The sequence below is a fragment of the Pteropus medius genome, unplaced genomic scaffold (genome assembly GCF_902729225.1).
Source record: "Pteropus medius unplaced genomic scaffold, Ma_sr-lr_union100, whole genome shotgun sequence".
In the NCBI taxonomy this organism is placed as follows: domain Eukaryota; kingdom Metazoa; phylum Chordata; class Mammalia; order Chiroptera; family Pteropodidae; genus Pteropus; species Pteropus medius.
The window spans coordinates 3425341-3448343 of record NW_024354886.1 but is presented as its reverse complement, the minus strand read 5'-3'; the positions used below and the strand labels follow the sequence as shown (position 1 = coordinate 3448343).

Below are 23003 nucleotides of genomic sequence, written 5' to 3'. Positions count from 1 at the left end.
ATCCTATGAACATTTCTTTACTACATACAGCAGCTTTGTGATGTCTTCTTAACACCTGGAGATAATGCTATTCTAGTACCACTCTAGGTGATAATTTCTCGTTCTTCCCCCCACCCCACCCCCCACATACTTAATTGATACATATATGTTGAAATTCTGCAATATATACTAGCACAGCAGAAGGATCTGAAGTAAGACATGTCATCTTCTTTCTAGAAGTTTCTAGTCTAGTTGAAGAGATGCAAAAGAAGTAGGATAAGGTAATATATAAAGAGAGGCTTCCTGAGGGAGGTACCTTTGAGATTAGCCTTGGAAAGTGGGTGACATGTTTGCAAGCAGATAATAAGGGCAGCCTCACTACAGATGGAGGGGAAAGTGTCGAGGTGGGAAGGGTGTGGAGTGAATGTGACATGGAAAGGTAGGCATGTACAAAGGGAGGAGGCACACTGTCAGCTCCTTGGAAGACAGGGCCAAACCCACCCAGGGCCCGGCACACAGCAGGCACTCAACTTGTGTGGCTGAGGGAATGTATTCTGTGTGCAGGACTCAGGGTCTGACGGAGTGGTCATTCTTCTCCTGGGAAACAAGGTGGACTGTGACGAGGAGCGGCAGGTGTCCACCGAGGCTGGGCAGCAACTAGCCCAGGTGAGTACCTGGGCATTGGCCCCTTCTGCAGCCCGGACTGGGCAGATCCCTCCCTGGAAGGTAGTGAATAGGTCACCCTGGCATGGGCAACCAAAAAGGTCCCATTGCCATTTCTGCCCCTGCCTGGCTAATGGACAGGTCAGAGTGGACAGAAGCCTGGCCACCTCTGCTTCCCACCCACACCAGCTTTAGACCTAAACATGAGACTATAATAGTGGGCATGACATTGAACCTTGCTGTTGAATTAGCAGATCCCCACCCAATATCCTGACCTACATAAAAAATATCTTCAGAGTAGAAAGGTTTTTTAAAGCTTTACTTAAAATTCCCAATCAGATCTTAATTTTATCTCTGGTCTCTAATTAACATAACATTCCTTCTAATTTATTCTATTTTAAGACTCAAATTCTTCCCCAGGAAGATTGCATCAAAAGCCCCGCCACAAGACAGTGGATACTATTTATTTATGAATAGAATTTGACCACATTCCAGAAAATCTGAAGAATCATAAAAAAAAGACCACTCCTTGCCCCACCTCTGACACAACCCCTCTTGGCATTTCCCCACTGTATTCCTTCCCATTGCTCCTCTCATTTCTCATACTCATGAGGTCATCATTGTGGCGCCTGGTTGGCGGAAATTTTTTCCTCTTAAAAATAGTAGCTCATCTCTTTGACATACTAATTCCTCCTCTAGCAATTTATCCTAAGGAAAGAAGCAGAAATAATAACCCTTAAGAGAATAATGTAATGGATACCCATGTATAATGTATAATCAAACGTGTTTATATGAGGATGTTCTTTACAGTAGTATTTATAAGGACAAACATTGGACAGCAGTTGGTGGTTAAATTCTGGAGGTTCATGTGAGAGGCTAGCATTTGCCATTAAGAGTCCCATCCTGGGAAAATATTTCAGGGTGTAAAGGAGGTGCTTACAATATAATATGAAGTCAGAGAAGGTGAGGGTGACCCCTATGAGACTGCTGGTATTTGACTGTTCGGGGCCGACCCAAAGAGCAATTTCATATGGCTTAACCTAACAATATAATGACGTTTTAGCCCATCCCCCACCACCTAATAAAATGTTATATAAAACAGAATGGAAATATATACCCAAATACTAACAGGAGTGGCTTATATTTTGTACTTTTTTATTCTGCATTTTTCAATATTTCCTCCAATTCAATATTTTCAGAATAATAATAATAATAAAAAAACATAACTAACGGTTTAAAAACATCAAAGACATTTCTCCAAATTGGGTCACAAGTTTCCCACTGTCACTCTGAAAGCTGTGGTATGTTTCTGAGGTGTCATCTTTGACACCTTGGCCAGCCAGGGTGGAGGGACGGTGGGCAGAGGATTGAGGCTGGGGGCCATGAGCCACACTGAGAAGGGGCTGCCTCACCTGTTGGGGTAGCCTAGGGACCTACTGGGTGGGACTCTGTCTGCCAGCCAGGCTTTTGGTGGTGGAAGCTCTTCCTGGACTCTAGTGGTCTCCCCCAAGGCACCTATACCCCTGTCTGTCTGGCCTGCAGGAGCTAGGGGTCTCCTTTGGAGAGTGCAGCGCTGCCCTGGGTCACAACATTCTGGAGCCCATGGTGAACCTGGCCCGGTGAGTGCCACCCCGCCCGCCCCCTCCCAGGCAGAATCCTCTGAGCAGCCTTCAGCTGACTCCTGCAGGAAGGGAAGGCCCAATCTAGGAAGAGTCTATGAAACCACAGGGCTCACAAGTCTGGGGAAGGAGAGAACACTGCGGGTGGAGCCCTGACTCCAGCCAGTCCTACTAGCCCCATTAGCTGCACATCACCTCCCCAAATCCACATCGCCTCTCTGAGCCTCAGTTTTCTCATCTGTAAAGTAGAGTGGGAGAGCAAGAGTCACTCTCCAGCTTCCAATCTTCTAGTGACTGCCACTGGATTTAGAATAAAATCCAAATGCCTCACAGTGGCCTGCATTGTCTCCAGTGCCATCTCCTTTGTCCCAGCATGCGTGTACAAGCACACACACACACACTCACTTACACACTAAGCTTCAGCCATTCAAAGGGGCCATCCTTGACCATTTTCCCTCCCACCACTATTTCAGATCACCATCCTCTGTACCCTTTAAAGCCCTTCCGGACAAATTGTAATTACACATGCATTTGTCCATTTGCTTGTTGCCATCGGCCTCTTCCCACCCTAGGCTATAGCTCCAGGAGGGCAGGACCATGTCTGTTTTATTCAGCCCCTCTCCCCACACTCAGGCCTGACAAATACTAGGTGCTCAATAAATGAATGAAATGAGTAAGGATGGAGGGGTATCAGACAGATGATCTCTAGCTCCTTCCCTGACAAAGCAACTAGAGTGAGCTTGCTAAACTGCAAACCTGCTTAGGCCATGATGCCCGCCAGCAAAAAACTGCTCAATGGCTTCCCTTCGGCTTCTTTCTGGCCATTCGGTCCTTAGGTTCCGTGATTTACCACAGTGCCCCGGCACACAGTAAATATATTGTGAGTGAATAAATGAATAAATGAAGGGGCTTCTTTTACTGCCCCAACTCCCAAGCTCTCTGAGCCTTGTCCTCTGCCTGGAATGCAGCCCCTTCTTCTGCTGAAAGGCCCTTGTCCACTGCTCGGTCTCAGCCCTGACACTGCCTCCTTTCTGGTGTGGAGTCCCTCTGAGTGCTTCCCCATTCCTGAGTCCTGATCGTCAGTCTCCTCTCTGCCTGCATCTCTATTCAAGGCAAGGACACGCTGGCTTCACTGTCATAATCAGTCCCTTGCACAGTGCCTGGCACATAGTAGGCAAGAAAGAATGCCAGAAAAGAGACCAAAGGCCAAAGTCTTCATGGACCCATTTTTCTGGTGCCACGTGGAATATAGGGCAGGGACAGAGCAGGTGGGAGAGAGGAAGCTTGGAGGTGCAGTCCCCAGCAGCTCAGCTTCATCCACGGGCTCCTGCCTGCTGTCCCTGGGAGGCGAGAGAGAGGACTGATGCCTCGGTGTGATCATGCAGGTCACTCAAGATGCAGGAAGACCGTGTAAAGGACTCGCTGGTGGAGGTGGCCGCCGAGAGATCACCCAAGAAAGCTGGCTGCTGCTCCTGACCACCTGGCTTGGCTAAAGTGGGATAGTCAACCCCCTGGGTTTTCTGTTCCTTAGCACCTGTCCCACCTGCATGGACACAACAATGACAGAGAGGGAGCTGAGAAATTCAGAAGAATCCTCCTGGGGTCTGGATTTGGATCCCAGGGCAGGGGTTGTACTAACACTGCCCTTCGCTCCCCGAAGGAGGACTTTGCTGAATAAATAAACCTTGGAGTGGGGGTGGGGAACTCTTAAAGGAAAAGTCTAGAGAAACAACTTAAGGAAAATACATCATGATATTGGCTACACATCTCCAGATGGTAAAATTATAGGGTGTGGGGGGGTGTGTGTTATTTTCCTTTTTATACATATTTGTATTTTCAGATCTTCTACAATGACTAGGTATTCCTATATAATCAGAAATAAAAATAAATGTTGAGGGGAGGGAAAGAAACTTTTCAAGGAGCTTGCTTTGATGCTGATTTCTAATTGCTATCGCTTGTTAATTACAAAGTACTCTTTTCATTAAATCAGTCCCACTGTTCTGTGCCTGTGAACCTTGTCTCACTCACTGTAGCTGTGTGCAACCATGGTGGGTTTCTTCTGAGCAGAATCCCATTCCTGGGGAGGAGCAATGTTCTGATGGTACCTCTTAGGCCCCAGTCCCCATCTCCCTAAGACCCAGCTCCACTCCCTTTCCCCAGGATCTGCTTCTAAGGCATCACATTCAGGGATCCTACCCCCATGCCACAGTGTTCCTTGGTGCAGCCCTCTGCCCTGAGGTGTCAATCTCTGGATGCCCTCGAGGTGTAGCTGGGGTGTGACAGGTGGGGAGTGGAGAGCAGTCAGGTAAATTGATTCCAATCACTCATGGGCTTGGCTTCTCTTTGGAGCTTTTGTGGGAGTTCCCAGAATCACTCAACATTCACCACCTGAAAGGTAGCTGCACATTATAAGTCGGGGAAGAGCCAGGGTTTTCAGTGCCCTTAGGGAGCTTGCTTTGAGAGACTTAGAGAGATAGACTCTCGGTGTTGGACTATCTCCTGTCATCTGTGTTTGCTGAAAATGTTTTCTGTCTCATCTGACCGGTAGCCACAATAACGCTTACCATGTAATGCGGTCAGGTAGGATGCTGAGCTTGGTACTTTGCAATCATTGGGGTGAATTCTTCAGCTGAATCAGAGGAAACCTCAATTTCATAGAGACAAGCAAAGACATTTCAAGAAACAGAGGTACAGAGAGAAAGAATAAAGGAAGAAAAGGGAGGCAGGAGATATAGGACAGAGGCTTCCTATTTGTTTAATTGAAGTCTTCGCTCTTGGCCTCTATTCCTCTCTTCAGTTTTAAAAGGAATGCCTCAGCAGCAGTGAGCACTCTGTCACTAGCGGTATATAAGCGGAATCCAAGTGACACTTGGCAAGACGTGAGGTATAGAAGATTCAAGCAGGGCTCAGGGACCTCTTCGGCAGGTCAATGGCAGCCAGGTATCCCAGGGGTGTGGGAGGGGCTGGCACAGTGATGGAGAGTGTCTAACCTGACCATGACAAGGCCCCAGGAGGTCTATGGGGTCTGGTGGGAGTCTGAGAGGATAAGCTGATGGGAGGGCTGAGATTCAAGAGAGATGGGAAGACCGTAGTGATATTAGAATCCATCCCTCCATTTTACTGGTGGGGAGACTAAGATCCAGAGAGGACAGGTAGCCTGGTAAAGGTGACACAGAAACTTAATGGCAACTGAGTCGATGCTCTCATTCCATCTTGGGGCTCAGACACCTGTAGGCTCTACTACTTTTTAGTTGTATGACCTTGAACAAGTCCCTTAACCTCTCAATACCTCAGTTTTCTCATTCGGAAAATGAGATTAGTGCCTTCTTCACAGGGTTGTTACAAAGATAAACTTACTTAACACATATAAAGTGTTTAGAAGAATGCTTCGTGCTTAATAAGTATGTATGAGTGTTCATCATTAGTACTACTGTTATCAACTTATTTGTATTAATTCAAGGGCATTTGAGGCGAGTGGACAAGAGGATGGTAAAGGGACTTCCAAAGGCAGTGAAGTGTGTAGAGGAATGATCTGGGGGCTGACAGCCTGGAGTGCTTGATCCCGTAGGCCCAGGGACTGAATGGGGTGAGGAGAGGGGCCAGTCACAACTTGGGTGGGGGCTCATAGTCCAGGAGAGACTTTCGGCCTCTCCTACCTTCTCTGCCTGCCCTCCCCCAGCTCAGTCTCTCCCTCTCTGTCTCACACACACACCCCTCTCAACCCAATAAGGGAAAGCAAAGTCAACCATGGAGCCGTGAGTCTGGGCCTGTGAATCTCTGAATGCCTTCCTTTCTTCTCTTTTTCCGGTAGTTTCTTTTTCTGGTGTGGCTGGGTAGGGGCTCTTTTTGAGGCTCTTTCCTTCTCTTCAGAGCCAACTGGAGGTCTCCATCCATCTTATCCCATCTCCATGCCCTCCTTCTGGCCTCCTGAGAGCAGGCCTCAGGCTTGTGTGTTGGCCTGGGAACCAGGGAGATTGTCTCTACTGAAATTCCTAAGACAACATGGTCTACTTGGTAATAGTGTTACAGCTAAACACACATACATACCAATTCCATGGTCAAAAGCTTGGAAAACGCTGGTTTGAACTAAGTCAAACTGGTCTCTTTGCTGCAGGACTTATCAGAACCTTGAATACCTAAAGACTACTGGCACTTCCTGAGAGGGGCTCAGTGCAGGCAGTTCCCCAAAATCCATGCCAGGGAACCAGTGTCCCGTAGAACATGCCTTGAGAAAGAACCCAGGAGAGGAGTTACAGTGTTGAGCACAGTAAAGATGCTCTAGGTGCCCTGGGGCAGCGGCTCTGAGCTTCGATTCCCTTGCCAGGAGAGCACCTTTCCTGAAGCTTTCCCACGGGTGCCCATGGAGAGGTACAAGGAGCTGGTTATGGGAACTGCCCTCTTCCCAAGCTGTGACCCCACCCGGTTCCCACTCAAAGCGTATCGGAATGCAAGTCAGGGGGCAGCTAATTATAGGGACAGCTGTGAATCAGCTCTAATTTACTCTAAGATCCTAAGTGGTAAACAAGTCCCAAACTTTGGTGGAATTAGTACCAAATTTCTGATGATGTGCAGATCAGGAATGGCTGCCTGGAGGTCTAATCTGAGCAAACTTGCCTGGAGAAGGGAGAAGTCACCTTTCCCTATGATCCTGGTCCCCGATGGCCACAGGAATTTATATGTGAAGAGGGACAAGGAGGAAAATGATGTTTATTCTGCACCTAAAGTGCAGCAGGTCCTGTGCCCGGCACACATGTCACATGTGCATATCTACATGTCACTCTGTTTGGCCACATGATAATCTTCTAAGGGAGGAGTAATGGTCCCATCGAAAAGAGCAGTAATTCACCATGGGCACACAGTTTGTGAGTCACCCTTTGGTGCCCACAGACCTTGGCCCCTCCCACTGGATTAGCATTGGGACCCCAAGGTTGTAGGATTTCCTTCCTCGCTGCTCCAGAGCAGTGGGTAGCCCCTGAGGGTGCATCTATGTCAATGTCTCCAAACCTGAGCAGGTCCTGGCACTAATGCTCGGTAAATATTTGTTGAGAGATGAGTGACTGAGTGATCAAGTGCAATAAAGTGACCCACTTGTTTCAGAGAATAATCTCATCATGTTACCTCTTTCACCTCAATGGCTGCCTGTTTCACGCAGTCATGCTGAAGGCCTCACCATGGCCTACGAGGCCCTATGCGGTCTAGATTTTCAGCTTTCTGACCTAATCTCCTGTACTACCGCCCCCCTTAATGTAGCCCCAACCACACCAGCCTCCTTGCTGTCCTTCGAACACACTAAGCAGGCTTCTACCTCAAGGCCTTTGTACTTGCTGGAGCCCTCTTGCCTCAGATATCAGCATGCTTCCCTCTCTCATTTCCTTAGAGCTCATCTCAACTGCTGCGTCCTCGGCGAGGCCCTCCCTGACCACCTCATCTAAAATATCACCCTATTACATTCCATCCTCTTGTTCTCTCTCTGTAACCCATCGCCATCTAAAATTATGTTATTTACTTGTTTATGTGCTTACACCTGTCTTATTTGTGTTCGTCGTAAGCTCCATGTGGAGACAGGGCCTGTATTTTGCTCATTGCTGCACCCCAGTGCCTAGCACAGACCCTGGGACACAGTAGTTGCTCAGTAAATCCTTGTTTAACAAAAGGTTGGAAGAGAGAGAGGAGAACCTGGCCCCTGTCAAACAGCAACCTCTGTGCTATTTCTCCCAGAAGAAAGGAAAACAAGGAACTTTAGTAAAAGAACCAAGTTTACTTCAGATTAAGGCAAATTCCACACAGAGACTGTCTCAGACACGGGCACAGGACCAGACAGTGTAGAAACACCACCATCATGCACGACGGGAAGGGAGTGGTGTTGGGCAGCAGACAGGGCAGGGCCTGGTCTCCTCCCAGCAATGGGAGGTTCAGTGGGCTGAGGAGCCCCATGCAGCAGAAGGGACTGGCATGCATGGCCTATTCCCAGGTAAAGGCTGGGCGGCTGGGTGGGTCAGGGGTGAGATCACTTTTCTCGCCTTTCCCACAGCAGCAGCAGGGGTTCGGGTTCAGACTCCAGAGCTCAAAGCTGAAGGACTAGGGTGGATTTGGGGTGACGAGATGGAACAGGGTGACCCGAGAGCCAAGACGGCCTGGGGTGAGAGGTTGCACTGGTGAGGAAACGGATGAGGGAAGCTGGGCATGGGATGAATGGACTCTCAGGATGTAAGAACTGAAGGTAACTCCTAGACTATCTGGTCAACCTTCTTGCCTTACAGATGTGGAAACCAAGATCCGGAAGGCAGGAAGGGCCTTGCTTCTGTTCCCACAGCATGCAGGGGCTATAGGCAGGGCTTGAACCCAGGACTCCCATCTCCTATCACTGTGGGATAAAAGGGCCGTGTGGGAGTGCGGGGCTGGGCTGTTCCTCACCCAGGCCTCCAGGTGGGTAGCAGAGGAGTGGGTGCCAACGACCCTGGGCAGCCTCTGGGGGAAGGAGGAGGGGCCTGTGGGCCCACACTAGGGAGAGGCCTGTGGATCTATGTCTAGAACCAGTGTCACCTGGGCTTGAGAGGCACCTGAAAGGACTCTGTGCCTTAAAAACCTCTATTCCTGGCCCATCACCTGACCTACAGTCTACCATCACCACCTCCCCTTTATATATCTGCAGGGTTCCCGTTGCAAGCAACTGACTCTGGGGGTGGTCACGTGTTCAGGCATTTGTGCCAACCCATCAGCTCATGGGGTTCACTAGGAAGAAAGAAAGGATAGATACTGGGGGGAGGGTCAGGGGCCAGGTAGAGGAATGGATGGCACAGGAGGGGAGGGAGAAGAGGGACGGGAGAAGGGCAGAGCAGCCCAGGCTTCAGGGCCACACAGAAGCAGGTGGGACTGCCCAGGTAGGCTGAGAGGGACTCCAATCGTCCTGTTGGTTTTAACACCTTCCTGGTTGGGCTAGAACCAGGTGTCATGGGAAGAAGGGAAGAGCAGGGGCCCAGAACCCTATCTCTACCATCTGTAGCCCCCAAATCCCGTGGTTTGGGTCATAAGTGAGACCAAGAAGTTGGGAAGGACTCTCCAGAGGCCCTGCCCCTTGCCAGCTGCCCAGGCACACGGGTTCCAAAGGCCGAGCAGGGCAGACTGTAGCAGTGTCGAGGACCCTGCCTACCCTTCTACTGGCCTCCCCGGGCTCCAGCCCCCTGCCATGCATGGGCCAGGCTCAGATGTGTGTGTGCAGAGGGGAGGCAGGGGGCGTGTGGGCTGGGGACTGCGGGGGTGAGCTCGCTGGGGCCTCAGGTGGGGGGCGTGGGCGGATGCCCTGTGCCTTCATGTAGGACACCAGCTGGTCGGGGATCTCAGCCAGCACGTCACGGGCCAGTCGCGCCATGCTCAGCACGTGGTTGCCCGTGCGGTCCACGTAGTCTCTGAAGGGTACAAACTGGCCAGTGGGGAAGGCAGAGTCAGGCAAGGTCCCCTGCTGGAGCCCAGCCCCTCAAACCTCCTGTCCCACTCCTCCCCAGCCTCTGCCCACTTCACTCAACCCCTCCTCCTCATGGTGAATTATCTGAAAAACTGACATCATAGTCACTATTCTTTCATTCACTCAGACACTTATTGAGGTCCTATTCCATGCCAGGACATACCACTGACCAAGATTCCTCAATCTCGGAGGTCTTGGCACTAAGCACAAGTACTCAGCAGACACTCAGGAAATGTGGAATGAATCCTCTGGCCTCTGGAAATCAAACCCTCTGGTCGCCTCCCACCTCTCGGGGCCCTCTCTGCCCTTTGGCTTCTCCTCTTTCCTCACTGGGCCAACACCTCAAGTCAGGCCCCTCTGGCTTCTTCCTCGGGGGTATCCCTTCCCCCACCCCTTAGGGCCTCAGGCTCACTCCAGGCCTTTACATAAGGTCCCACCTCCCAAATTGCCTTTGCTCTGGTTTCTAAGCTCCCTATCTGGTCTCTATACCTGGAATGACCCCTCTCCTACCCCAATTTTGTTTTAATCCAGGGGGTACGGAAATTTTTTCCAAAAACAAAATTTTTATTCCTCATCGCCAAAGCACTAGGACTCAGTCTGCAGGAGGTACCAGGAGGGTGTGTTCTTGCTGAGCTACATCTGAGGCTTGACTGAACAGGGTTGCCCTGAGGACCAAAACCTGTCTGCTCACATCCTAATCCTACTTGCAGAGCTTAAGACATTGATTCAATTAACCAAGCAAAGTTCTTGGAGAGAGCTGCCGCAACGCCACAGACACTTCTACCTTCAAGGGGTTTGCCATCTCACTGGGAAGGTAGCCCAGCAGAGAACAATAGAAAATGCAAATAATTAGGTGGCTATGCTCTGCAGGAGACCATGGAGGCCTGGCAGCTTAGGGAGGGCTGGGCTGGGCAAAACAATGGTAGGGATGAGTCTCAGACATGGCGGGGAGGGGCCCAGTCCAGAGAGATCTAAGACCCAAGGACTGACTCCTCTTCCTTTCTATGGTGGCCCAGGCCACTTTGGGGCTCCCAGTACCTCCCTCTGGAACCCTTTCCAGAGAAACCTGGGGGAGGGGATATGATGTCAGCCTGGCCAGAGGGACAGGCAGGGTCTGGGTTTCACCTGGACAATGTCCCGCTCAGCCAGCTTCCCCCGGGAGGAGATCCGCACGTCATCACCGTCCAGCTCCACCATGGCTGTGTGGGGAGGAGAGGCATGGGGGTAGGGGATTAATGGTGCATACCTGGGCCTGGCAAGACAGTGTACTTTCCTCCAACCCTAGGCCCACCCAGGGCAGAGACCATCAGATCAGACCCCCATGTTAGAGATGAGGGAACTGAAGCCAAGAGACAAGAGGAGCCCACCCATGTGAGTCTCTGACTTCCAGCCCAGTGTACCAGCTCCCCAACCCTCCCCAGGCTCCCAAGGATGGCAGAGGGAGGAGTGACTCCGGCCTCCTCTCCTTGGGACATGGGTGTGGGGTGCACACCCTAACATACACACCCCTATGCAAACAAACACACTGTCACGCCCTGCCAGCTCACCAAAACAGTCACACACGCCTAGGCGTGAGTACACACTCTTTGGGGCAGGGTCATTCCCAAGGGCCTGAAGTCTTTTGGGAAGCATCAGAGGGGATGAGGACTCACCATCAAACTCTGCCTGGCCCACGCCAACGATGATGATGGACATGGGGAGTTTGGCAGCCTGTGAGACAGCAGGGGATGGAGTGGGGGTTGTTGGTACCCAGCCAAGAGGCCAATTAAAAGGAAGAGGAGATCATGGGTAGGGAAAGAAGGGGTGGATCAAAAGAAGAAAATCAGGAAGACAGGGAAGAAGTGGAAGAGAGAAGGACGGAGACACACAAAGAAACAAAAAACGCGGGGGAGAGGAAGAGAGGGCAGTAAGGGATACAGGCCCAGGGACACTGAGGTGGGTCACCAGAGAGGAATCGGGGGTAGAGAGGGAGGGAGGCAGAGGGTAAAACGCGCCCCTCCTCTGCTCCTGGGCCTTCATCATATGGGACATCTTCCGTGTGGGTCTGGAGGGAAGGCCAGCTGTGGCTGGGGCTCCTGATACAGGGAGACCACCCGGTAGAGGGAGTTATGTTCCTGGACCTCCCACCTCTTCTGCCTGGCCAGGCCTGGTTGGGGTCTGAGACAGCAGTCCTAGAGACAGTTAATGAAGGAGCCAGAGGCAGCTGGAGGAGCTGAATCACCCAGTGTGACTAAGAGGTGGGTACTGAGTTCACCAGCAGGATCCCTCACTGGCCAGCGCCCCCAACCCCACTGCTAGGCCCTCCAGACACTGCAGCCGGAAGCCAGAAGGGATCCCGCAGACGGTGAGGAGAGAAGCCAGGCCCAAGCATTTCCCTAAAGGAGCAGGAAGGCACGCCGCCCCCCACTGCTGGCTCCCTGTCCCCCAACCCCACTCACGTTGACGATAGCCTCCTTGGTCTGTGCCATGTCTGAGATGACTCCGTCTGTGATGATGAGTAGCACCGAGTACTGGGAGCCGTCCTGCACCTCAGCTGCGTTCCTGGGGTGGGGCCGGGGCTGAGGTCTGTCTGGGGGGCTCCAGGCATGTCACCCCCCACCCACAAAGGCCCTTGACACTTTGGTGAGGACAGCTCTTTGGCTGGAGGGGAGGCTTCTTTCAAGTCAAGGGGAAGAGATACTCTCCTGCTTTCCTGAGAGGCTAGGTATGGAGACAAATGCCCTGTGAGCTGTTGGGCTAGGGGTCTAGTGACCCGGCACAAACCTGGCCACGTGGGTGACCACGGGGGCGAAGTTGGTGGGGCCATAGAGCTGCACGGTGCGCAGGCTGTGGTGGTAGGCCTCCAGGATGCCATCAATGCCGCAGCACGAGGGGTTCTCCTGGTTGCCGTTCTGGGGGCAGAGGATGGGGAGGCTAAGCCCGGGAAGGAAGGAGGGCTGGGTAGGTGGGTGGCCAATGGTCTGTAGGAGCAGGCCTGGGCTCTCCTAGACTCTTCTCTGGTAGGAGTAGGGGTCAGGGGAGGGAGCCCACAGGGCTCACCCTGAAGGGCAGCACACGCTCCTGGTGAGTGGGGTCCAGCCCTGCTCCTTGCCCCACTCCCTGTATCTCCTCGGATTGGTCCCCGAGGGCCCTGGCTGCTTCCCTCAGGGAGCCTCGGGTACACCCAGCACACCCTAAAATGACTGCAGAGTCTGAGCAGCTCTGGAACGGCCAGCGGCTGGTCCATCCTCCTGTGTCCTGTGCCCAGAACAGTGCCTGGCACTCCACGGGCATGTGATGGATGTTTGCCATGAGTGATCCAGTGGTTGACTGAGTGTCCCAGCTCATGGGAGAGGGGAGAGGGGGTGGCCTGAGGAATCATCCCCACAGGGCCCCCATCTCAGCACCAACTCAGGAAGTTCCTAGAATTATCTGTAGTTTCCCATAATCAACCCAGACTTCTTTATCCTCATTTCTGGGGTCTTGGGGGTTTATGCAGCCATGTCTCCACTCTGCTTCCAGTTGGGTCTTACCAGGAAAAGGAGGCCAGAGCCCACTGTGGGTGGCTTCAGACACAGAAGGGAGTTGTTTGTGAGCAAGGTGGGGAGTGGGTTTCCGGAGACCCTAATACAAGTCCCCCTACACCCAGCAGGTAGCCTACCTTCCTCAAAGGCTGCACCTTAAGTCCGTAAGTGGGGAAGATGGGAAGTGCCCCCACCCCAGGCTTGTCACCACCCCCACCCAGCCCGGTCAGCCCTTTCTCCAGGACCTCCTACCAGTGGGAACTCATGGGACACCCTGCCATCAGGGGGCAGCTTGGCCCCGAAGCCGAGGGCAGGGAACATCTTGTCGCTGTCATAATGCTGGATGATCTCCCCGACGGCGGTCAGCGCCAGCGCATAGGCGTTCAGCTGGTAGGGGCTCATGTAGTGCAGGGACGTGGACTGCGAGGGGTTCCCTGAAGACACAAGACATGGGGACATTTGCAGTCTGGACACTCCAAGCCACTCTGGGTTCAGAATCAGAGGAGGGAGTCCAAGCGCACTCCTAACCTTTATTAACCTTTATCCTTGACATATTTCTCTCACATTGCACATTCCACCCTTTAGCAAATCTTGGTTGCTAAATCTTAAAAATATATCCAGAATCCCACTCACTTCTTTCCTCCTCCACGACCCCACCATCTCCTTGCCTACAGGACTGCAGTAGCCTCCTAACTGATCTCCCTGCTTCCTTCTGCCCGTGTGTCTGCCGTCCATACTCAGCACCTGAACCGGCACGCTCCCTGAACCGGCACGCTCCCGTCAATCCTCAGGCAGCTGGACCACACCTCTTCTCTGCTCAAAATGCTCCAAAGAGCCCATCTCACCCAGAATTAAACCCAAAGTCCTTACAAGGGCCCACAAGGCTCCACATGATCTGACCTCTAGTTACCTCTCTCCTCATCCTCTACCATCCTCCCTGTCACTCACTCGGTCCCACCTCGGGGCCTTGGCAACAGGCTGTTCCCTCTGTTCTGGGACGCTTTTCCGTAGATGTACACATGGCTTGGTCCCTTGACTCTTCAGGTTTCTACTCGTTATCTTCTCAGTATGCTCTTTCCTGAGCAGCATACTGAAAGGTGCAGCCTCCTCCGGTATTCCCTATCCCTCTTCCTGGCTTAATTCTTCTCTATAGCCCTTATCGCCACTAATGTTGTCTGTATTTTACTTATTTATTCATGAGACACAGTACAGCACAGGCTGCCAAGGTACTAATCTTGTCTCTACCTCCTACTAGCTGTGTGATCTTGGGAGTAAATTCCTTAATCTCTCAGCCTCAGTCTCTTCATCTGTAGAATGGAGATAATAACAGTCCCCACCTCACAGGATTGTTGTGAGGATTAAACAGGTGTTGTTATGGTAACATTGTTATTATCACTAAGGCCCCTCCCAGCTCTGACGTCCTATCACTCTGTAATGCTAGGGCCCGCAGCCCTCAGGGGTTTCTGACACACCTGTGGAGTACAAGACCCAAGCATCTTAAGATTCTCACAAAAATGAGCAGTGAGCTCTGCTAATGTGGGTCTAGAATGCAAAGAACATTGTGATGTTTCTAACAGTGTAAAGTTTGGCATCGATTGCTCTTAGAGGCTAGATCACAGCCTGATACGGGGAAGGTCAGAGGAGGGAAGAAAGCTGGGACAGCCCCAGCAAGGGAGAGAACTGGGGTTCCTGGGCTGCGTTCCTACCCTCACTGAGGACCACAGAGCTCAGTCTTGAGCGCAGTTCTCCCCTTCAGCCTGTGGGGGGTACTGCACAGAGGATGTGGAATTTGATCCTGCGAGGAGACACCTCTGCTCCAGGGCCCTTCATGGGCCCAGAGTAGCACTGTCCTATTCTCCTGGGGAGACTGGATGTCTTCAAGGGCAAGGCTGTGGCTCAGGCTATGCAGGCTCAGAGCCCAGATTTGTTGGTAACCATGGTCTAACCTGAAGATATGTTCACCGCCTTGGTTCTATCTTTGGCTCCCCTGGCCTAAGTACCTCCTCTTCAGTGAGGATGAGGCCAGAGAGCATGGGAAAACTGGCTCCCAGCTAAGGTCAACTACCAGAGCCTGGAAAAGCCCTCCCTTTTCTTCCCACTCCTCCCCCATCCAGCTCCTCTGCCCATCCCTCCACTCACCATTGGAGGCCGTGAAATCAATGGCCACTGTGAAGTTGATCTGGGTCCTAGAAGGAGAAAAGCAGGGCAGTTACCTGGACAGCGGCGAGGCTAAGGGGACGGTGAGCAGTGCCGGGCAGGGAGTGAAAAACCCATCTTCCGCCCCAGCCCCGCTGCTTGCCAGGCATGTGACCTTGATGAAGTCATTCATCGCCTTTCCACCTGGAATTCTGGGATGGTAATGCGAGCCACAACCTCCTCACACTCTCCCATAGGATTGTTGTGAGCATCACAAGAGTTAGGTAATGTGAAAGCTCTTTGAAGACGATTATGTTCTGTGTGGGCAAGTGGTTATGATTACTTATTTCCTCCTCAAACCTATCCCTGGGCCCACCTGAGGCCAGTGAAGTAGGGTCTCACTATACTTCTGGCATAAATTTGGAGTCAGATTCAGGGCTAAAACTTATTTGACAAAAAAGAGAGAAATAGACATTGTGCATCTCCCAAGGGAAAAATGAAACCCCACCCATGAAGCTGTCTTGCCAAAAAATTGAACTCGAATCTAATTGAACTTCCAGAGCTATCTACCAGTTGTTTACAGGAAATACAGGGGACAGAGGAACATGTTAAATGACACCATGAGGGATGCAGCCAGTAAAAGCCAGTCTGTGGGAAGTTCTGGAGCACAACTGGAAGAATGGCCTATGAACCAGCAGTATTGGGATTACCTGGGGACTTGTGAGTCTTGGGCCTCTGTAGACCCACTGAATCAAAAGCCCTTGGTAGGCGCAGAAAGCTTTCTTAGCAAACCCTTCAGGTGTAGGAGGTGGGCAGAGGGGGATGGGAGGAGTGGGAAATACCAATAAATGAAAAAGAATTAAGAGACAAGTCAATCAACTGTAGTAAATAGATCTTGCCTAGATTTCTGCTTCAAATAAGCCAATTTAAAAACTTTATAAGACAATTAGAGAAATCTGAACACTGACTAGACAACAAGGAACTTTCAGGTTTTAGGTGTAATTATGGTATTGTGGTTATATTTAACAAAGAATTCTTATATTTTGGAGGCACATCCTGAAGTATTTAGGGGGATAAAATATGATGTCTAGGATTTGCTTCAAAATAACTACATGGAAAGGAGAGTACATAGAACAAGATTGGCCATGAGCTGGTAATGGCTGAATCTGGGTGAAGGACTTAGATGTTGATTATACCTTCTCTTCACTTTTGGATGTGTTTGGGATTTTCCCATAATAAAAAGTTAGATTTTGAAAGTTCAGGTTCAGGGCTGAACTGTGCTGAGGGTTTGGCTGTTCCAGGTTCTGCACTAGATGCTGACAGAATAAAGCTGACAAGACATGAGCCCCTGAGAAAGTCTAGTCTTATGGTTCTCACACTGGGTAAGAGTAGTCACAGGGAACTTGTTTTAAAAAAGGAGAGATCCCGGGGCCCACTCACAGGAATGTCAATCCAGTTGGTATGAGATGGGGCCCAGAATCTGCTTCTGTAAGAAACATCCCCTGTCCCCATCTGGGATTCTGAGGCGGGGGTCTGGGATCACACTTGGGGACACTCTGCTTTGGTGGTTCTGAGTTGGGGCCAGGGATGATAGGAGATGAGGCAAGGCTCGCCTCACCTGTGTTTAGCAGATAGTCCCCATCAGAAACCACAGCCCTCCCCCCACCTGATCACAGCTGAGCTGCTGCTGATGGACCCTTCATCCCCCAGGAAGAGTGTAGGACACTGTTAGCAGGAGACCCAAGCCAGGGTCTGCTGGCCAGAAACAGTTCTTCCCACACTTCTTTTCCCTTGTCTGCTGCCTGGGGGCAGAACATCCAGTGGACTCCAAGGTGAGGGAGAAGAAGCCACAGATGGCATGAGTCTAGGTCCCTGAATGACTATGTGGAGCACCTCCCCACCCATCCCTGCCACCCTATGAATAAAAAATAAACCTTATTTGTACTAAGCCTTGGTTGAGGGATTATTTGTTATAGCAGTTGACCTAGCCTATTCATCTGCTATTCTTTATCATCTCTCAGTGTGGAATATAGAGATTGTGTCTTTGTAGAGGAAAGGAGACATTTGGGGAATAAGAGCCCTGCTCCTGGGGCTACCCTTGGGAGGGTGGTTCTGGCCTGCAGGACTATAGCTGTGGGGAGAAGCAGGCCTTACTCCTTATGTAATATTCCCTTGCTCTGAATTCTGAAATGAAGAGAAGAAAGGACTGGAAAGCAGGTACTTTTGTAGGAAAGTTACTCCCTGCAGGCTCACCTCTCCTGCCTAAGGGCACAGCAGCGTAGAATGCAGGCTGCTGAGCAACCAGCTCCATCTCTGATGGGGTGAGAGGTGGGGCAGAGGTGCCCGTGCCTTTCCTCTTGGTCCAGGTTGGTGGGGGAGGAAGGCCGGGAAGGAGAGGATCCATAGGCAAATGTCTCCATCAACTGCCTGCCTGGACATGCATGCCAGGCTTTCGCCAACTCTTTCACTCGGGTTCTCCAGAGAGTGAGAAAATAGGCATGGGGGAGAGCTAAGGTAGCTCCAATGTTCTAACTTGCCCAGTACTCATGGTGCCAGCTTTGCGCAGCAGCCTGCCTCTGAGGCTCCTTCTTGAGGAGACAACATCCCAGCACCTAGCCCTTTAACTCAGTCGTCTCTATCTGCATCCCACACCACCAGGTAGCTGGTAGTGCAGGGCCAGGAATATTCATTACCGTGAAAAAATGCAGCCTATGGTGACGGAAGGCACCCTGCCACCGGCTAGGCATGTAGACTTGAGAAAGTTATATAAAGTGAAGATCATCTTGGCCCTGCCCACTACTTTTTGTAAATTGGGGGCATTATGCAAATGAGAAGGATAAACAGGATGAGGATTGATTGAAAATTACCAGGTACTATGGAATGTAAGGGGCGGTTGCTTAATGGGATGGAGAACAGAGCAGTTCTGATGGAGGAAGGGAGCAAGGGCAGGGTTGGGAAGAGGCTCAGAGGAGGGGCAGGTAGGGGGACAGGGAGGCCTCTGGGTTGCTGCAGGAAGGGTGTGTGCTTAGTGGGTAGAGGAGAGCTTGCAACCTTGAGACTACAGGTTCAAGGCAGCAGGGAGCGGTGTCATGGGAGAGTGAGCGTGGCTTCCCAGGGCCTGACTTTTCCCTCTGTCCTGGAGAACCAGGCAGCCAAGTGCCCACTTGGCTGGGATGAGCCCTTGGCAGCTGCCTTGCCTGTCTCGTTTCCAGACAGGTGTAGTCACTCACCTGCCTGCACCTGTGGGCTGTTGGCTACCCACACCCTGACCTGGCACCTGTCCTTGGCAGAATCAGACTCTCCATGAGCTATCGGCTGGAACCTCCAGGCTTCCCTACCTGTCTTGGCCTGGATGTCGACCCCTTTGGTTCTTTCTGTTCCTTAAACTCATGTTTGACCACCTGTTAGGTGGGTCCATGCCCTGGCTCATCCCCTAATCCTTCTGGCCCCTTATTAGGTCACTGATGACACCAGGTAGGTTAATCACCGGCCTCCCTCCCCAGACAGACCACAGGTATCAGAAGCTTGGAGCAGGACGGAATCTTAGAATTTACCAAACTCCAACCTCTTGTATATGGAGGAGGAAATAAAGCCCTGGGAGGGAAAGTGACCTGCCCAGAGTAATCTAGCAAATTCAGGGCAAAGAGGGGTCTAGAGTCTGGGCCTCCTGGGCCTCTCTAAGCCCTTGGTTCTCTTTGTCATGGAGTCTCTACCCACTCTAGAGTCCCATCTCTGCAGGGGACCTGATGGGACCTATTGTGACCCGTTGGCCTCCCGTGGCCCAGGAATGTCTGCTCTCTACAGCTACTCAGGATATAGGGGCATACAGGGCTCTGGGAGAGTTGTCTGAGCCCAGACACCTTGGAGTGGGGTGCTGTTCAAAGCCCGGGACCACAGATTTCAGCAAGGGACTCAAAGAGGCCAGGGTGGAGCCAGAGCTGCTCATGCCAATGTGTGAGGCCCCTCCCCTCTCCCTGAGGCTAAAGAAAAGAACCAGGGGCTGCATCTCTTCTCACCCTCCTTTGATGTAGTCGAGAAATGTGCACTCTGACTCCACAGCAAAGGAAAGCAGTGTGACCTTGAAAACAAAAGGGAGCTTGGTCAGTGGGGAACACAAAGTGGGAGGGATGGTTTGTTGATAGTTATGGAGCATGAGCATGTGCCAGTTTGCATACATTATTGTATACAGTGCCCACAACAACCTATACTATTATTATCCCCATTTTACAGCCTAGGAAACTCAGGCTCAAAGAGGTGATGCAATGTGCCCGACACTGTCAGGACATGGCCAAGTGAGATGGGAACCCAGGTCTGTCTGACTCCAGAGCCTACACTCTTGACCTCAAACTGCATCCCGAGCCCTGTCTCTATCACTAGAGTACAGGGCTCAAGCCAAGGGCACGAGTTGCCTCTGAGCAGATGCCAGTGTGGAGCGTGGAGGGCAAGGGGGTCTTCCTGACACAGTCCTAACAATCTGCCATGCTGACAAGCTCCATGCTTCCATGTCTCATGAACTATTATTCCTGAAACATGCTTCTCTGATCTGCACTATCTTAAACGTTGCTTGTCCCCTCTCATCCCTCTGGTGTCTCTTAATCTCTACCCTCTCAGACCCAAGACCCTCATAAGCAGCCTGTCCTTTCCCCAGAGGTAACTGACTACCTGGCGCTCCCTCTCCCAAGCAAGGATCTCTTGACCTATATACCTGCTGGCTGCTTTGGCATCAGCTACACCAAGACAGGCAGCTACCTGGCAGCTCCCTGGCAGCTCATACAATGCTGATTTGGGATCATGGAGATAAGTCGAAACCAATTAAATAAGGCAAGATTGGGGCAGGGGACCTTTTACCTGTGTCAGAGAACTCTACTCTATGATTTGGGGAGCTCCCCACTGGTGTAGATTCCACCATCTTTATCGACTCACAAGGCGAGCCAGGTAGGGCCTCTACTTGACAAAGCCAATGAACCACTAAGGCCAAAATATGGGGGGAGAGGGTCTGTGAGTGCTGAGCTGAGCCTTGGAGACGCCTGCCCCGCCCCACTGTGGTTAGTGTTAGAAACTTGGATGGGCAAATCCTCCTTTCACTAGGAATGGACTATGGCAGTGGCCTTTACCCTGACGATCATTAGACTCCTCGAGCTTTGAAAACATCTTGCAACCTGGATGAGGCCCTCGAAAACCAATTTCATCAGAGTTTCTGGGGTAGGGCTCTGGCCCTCAATCTTTTTTTTAGCTCCTCACATGAGTCTAACCTGCAGCTAGAGCTGAACCTTCATCCAGACCCTGGGATGAAGCAATTCCGCAACTCGCCTGACCATATGGATTCACCCAGGGATTTGCTACTCAAAGTGTGGTCCCTGGACCAGCAGAGCCAGAATCACCTTGATGCTGGTTAGAAAGGCAGACGTGCAGATACTTGGCCTTTTAACAAGATCCTCAGGAGATTCAGCATATAGTAAGGTATGAGAATCACTAAACACAGAGGTCTGGACCCTAGCTTGGGACCCTGGGTATCTATATTTGACTAAGCATCCTCGACCCTGAGTGATTTTTTTTTTTTTTATGGTGAAGACCGGGAAATGCTGGAGCAAAGGAAAGTCAGGAGACTCAGGCCCAGTTCTGCTCTGTCCCTAACTCACTGGGTGACCTGAGACAAATTAGATCCCCTCTCTGGGCCTGTTTCTTTACCTCTAAAGTAAGAAAGCTGGATAAGATCAGTGATTTTCAAATCTTTTTTGTTTTTTTAGCTGTATAGCTAATATTTCTCGGCTAGGGAAGGTATTGCCTGCCCTAGGGGCATTTGGAAAAATATAGGAGAATTTTGGGTCTCGCAGTGACCGCTGCTACTGGGAGTTATGAGCTGAGGCCAGGAGTGCTAAGCACCCCACAATGTACGGGGACGTCCCATGGGACAAAGAATTTTCCTGCCCTAAGAGCCGACAGCATTCCCACTGAGAAACACTGCAGCTTTGGACAAAGGAAATATTACTCCAAGTGTGTCTGTGAAACAGTTACAATCAGAGAAGTGGCGGGTAGCCCCCTTGAATAAGAGGAGTACTTTGCAGTTTACAGGCCTGTGTCTTCCTGCTCCTCTCATGTGTCTGTCATAGCTACTCTGTGCAGTAAGCAGGGGAGGGATTATTTCTTAGTCCTATTTTACATATGGAGATAATGAGGTTCTTGCAGAAGAACCCCAGAGCCCCCCGACTATGACCTCTTCTGGGTCTGGAGTTGCAGTCTGCCGGACTCAAATGACTAAATTTGGCTGCATTAGCTGGCGGCACTGCGTATAGACCTCTGCAGTGGGGAGAGGCCTGAAGGGTATGAACGTGGGTACGTGTGCACTGCTGACGTTGGCTTGTTCTATAAACGCACTGTGGGTTCTACCTCAGGACCTTTGCACATGCTGATCCCTACTAGAATTCTCTTTCCCCAATATCCTCAATTCCTGCTCCCTCCCACACCTTCTTTGAATCTCTGCTCAAATGTCACCTTCTCAGAGAAGCTTTCCTTGATTACTTTATATAAAATCATAGTTTTGGCCCTGGCATTCCCTATGCCTTTACCTTATTATAGTTTTGATCCCACAGCACTCATAACCACCTAACACACACAGGCAGGTATACGTGTGTACATAAACTTGTTTTCTGTCTCTTCCCACTAGAATATAAGCACCAGGACAGCAGAGATTTTCATCTGCTGAATAAATGTATGACTGTCCTGAAGATCAGCCCCCTGAAGCCACTGAGCCAGTATGATCCCAGGATGGTCACAGTGAGGCAAAAGCAGTGGCCGCAGCAGCCGCGAGCTCTGAATTTAACTGTAGTGCTGACTGCTATCTCTACCACTCTCTAGCTCTGTGACCCTGGTTGAGTCACTTCCCTGCCTGCAGCCTTGGTTTCCTCTTTCATGACAAGGGGATGATGATAGCTGCCTCTCAAGGAAACAACCTGTGAAAAGTACCTAAATGGGGAATTTCCCAGAGTAGGGGCCCAATAAATGCTACACTTTTTCCTCTTCTTTCCTGCAGGAAGTCCCATGGGAGTTTCTCTCTGGGATTTCTCATTCTGTATCACAGAGCCTATCATACACTATTTACCCGCTGGGCTGTTGCTCCATGGGCCACACCCCTCCCTTTCTCCAACTTTTCAGGTCTGGTTCCCACACTGCATGAGCATACAGACAGACACACATGAATCCTGACACTAGACAGAGCTCGGGGCTCAGAATTTCTACACCTGGCTGCAGAGAGGGGGTGGCTACTCACTGTGCCAGAATTCACGTATTTCTTTTTCTTCATTTTCTTTTTTGGGTTTACCACCTGCAGGAAAAACCAGTTACCAGGTAAGAAGGAGGTTTCCAAACAGACAGGGCTGGGCCCCTGGGGCTTCCACTAGCCCATGGGTGTGGACCCAGCCTGGCAAGCAGAGTGTGGGCTGAGAAAACTGGGGGGCCCAGGGAAGAGGGTTTAGGGAGGGCTTGTGAGAGAATGGCATTTAAATTTATACGGCTGGGTTCTCTGATTGAACCTAGTGTCCCACAGCCAAACACACCAAGAATAATATTTATTTAACCTTTCTCACTACTCTCCAAAGACACCCTCCACAATATTGCAAAGGAGCCCTGTCTGTGCCTACCCCT

The 23003-nt window shown here is 51.1% G+C and overlaps 2 protein-coding genes across 7 annotated transcripts in view; one reads left to right on the top strand and one right to left on the bottom strand.

Annotated features, from left to right (window-relative positions):
* RAB44 (RAB44, member RAS oncogene family) overlaps positions 1-4368 on the top strand; it is a 29928-nt gene extending 25560 nt beyond the window's left edge. Inside the window, exons 12-14 of the mRNA XM_039856140.1 lie at positions 544-645; positions 2185-2261; positions 3647-4368. Coding sequence (XP_039712074.1) covers positions 544-645; positions 2185-2261; positions 3647-3737 — 270 coding nt within the window. The 3' untranslated portion in view covers positions 3738-4368. The remainder of the gene's footprint in view (positions 1-543; positions 646-2184; positions 2262-3646) is intronic.
* A 3649-nt stretch (positions 4369-8017) lies between these two features.
* Positions 8018-23003, bottom strand: part of CPNE5 (copine 5) — an 89820-nt gene continuing 74834 nt past the window's right edge. For 5 of the 6 annotated variants that reach the window (XM_039856107.1, XM_039856108.1, XM_039856109.1 and 2 more), the window contains 9 exons: positions 22630-22683; positions 19379-19440; positions 15366-15412; positions 13479-13660; positions 12487-12614; positions 12162-12264; positions 11376-11433; positions 10849-10922; positions 8018-9681 (listed from right to left, as the gene is read on the bottom strand). In XM_039856107.1, the coding sequence (XP_039712041.1) occupies positions 9463-9681; positions 10849-10922; positions 11376-11433; positions 12162-12264; positions 12487-12614; positions 13479-13660; positions 15366-15412; positions 19379-19440; positions 22630-22683 (927 nt within the window). In that variant the 3' untranslated portion in view covers positions 8018-9462. Of the gene's footprint in view, positions 9682-10848; positions 10923-11375; positions 11434-12161; positions 12265-12486; positions 12615-13478; positions 13661-15365; positions 15413-17615; positions 18848-19378; positions 19441-22629; positions 22684-23003 lie in introns of those variants that run through there. The other variant, XM_039856110.1, reaches the window with a different exon arrangement.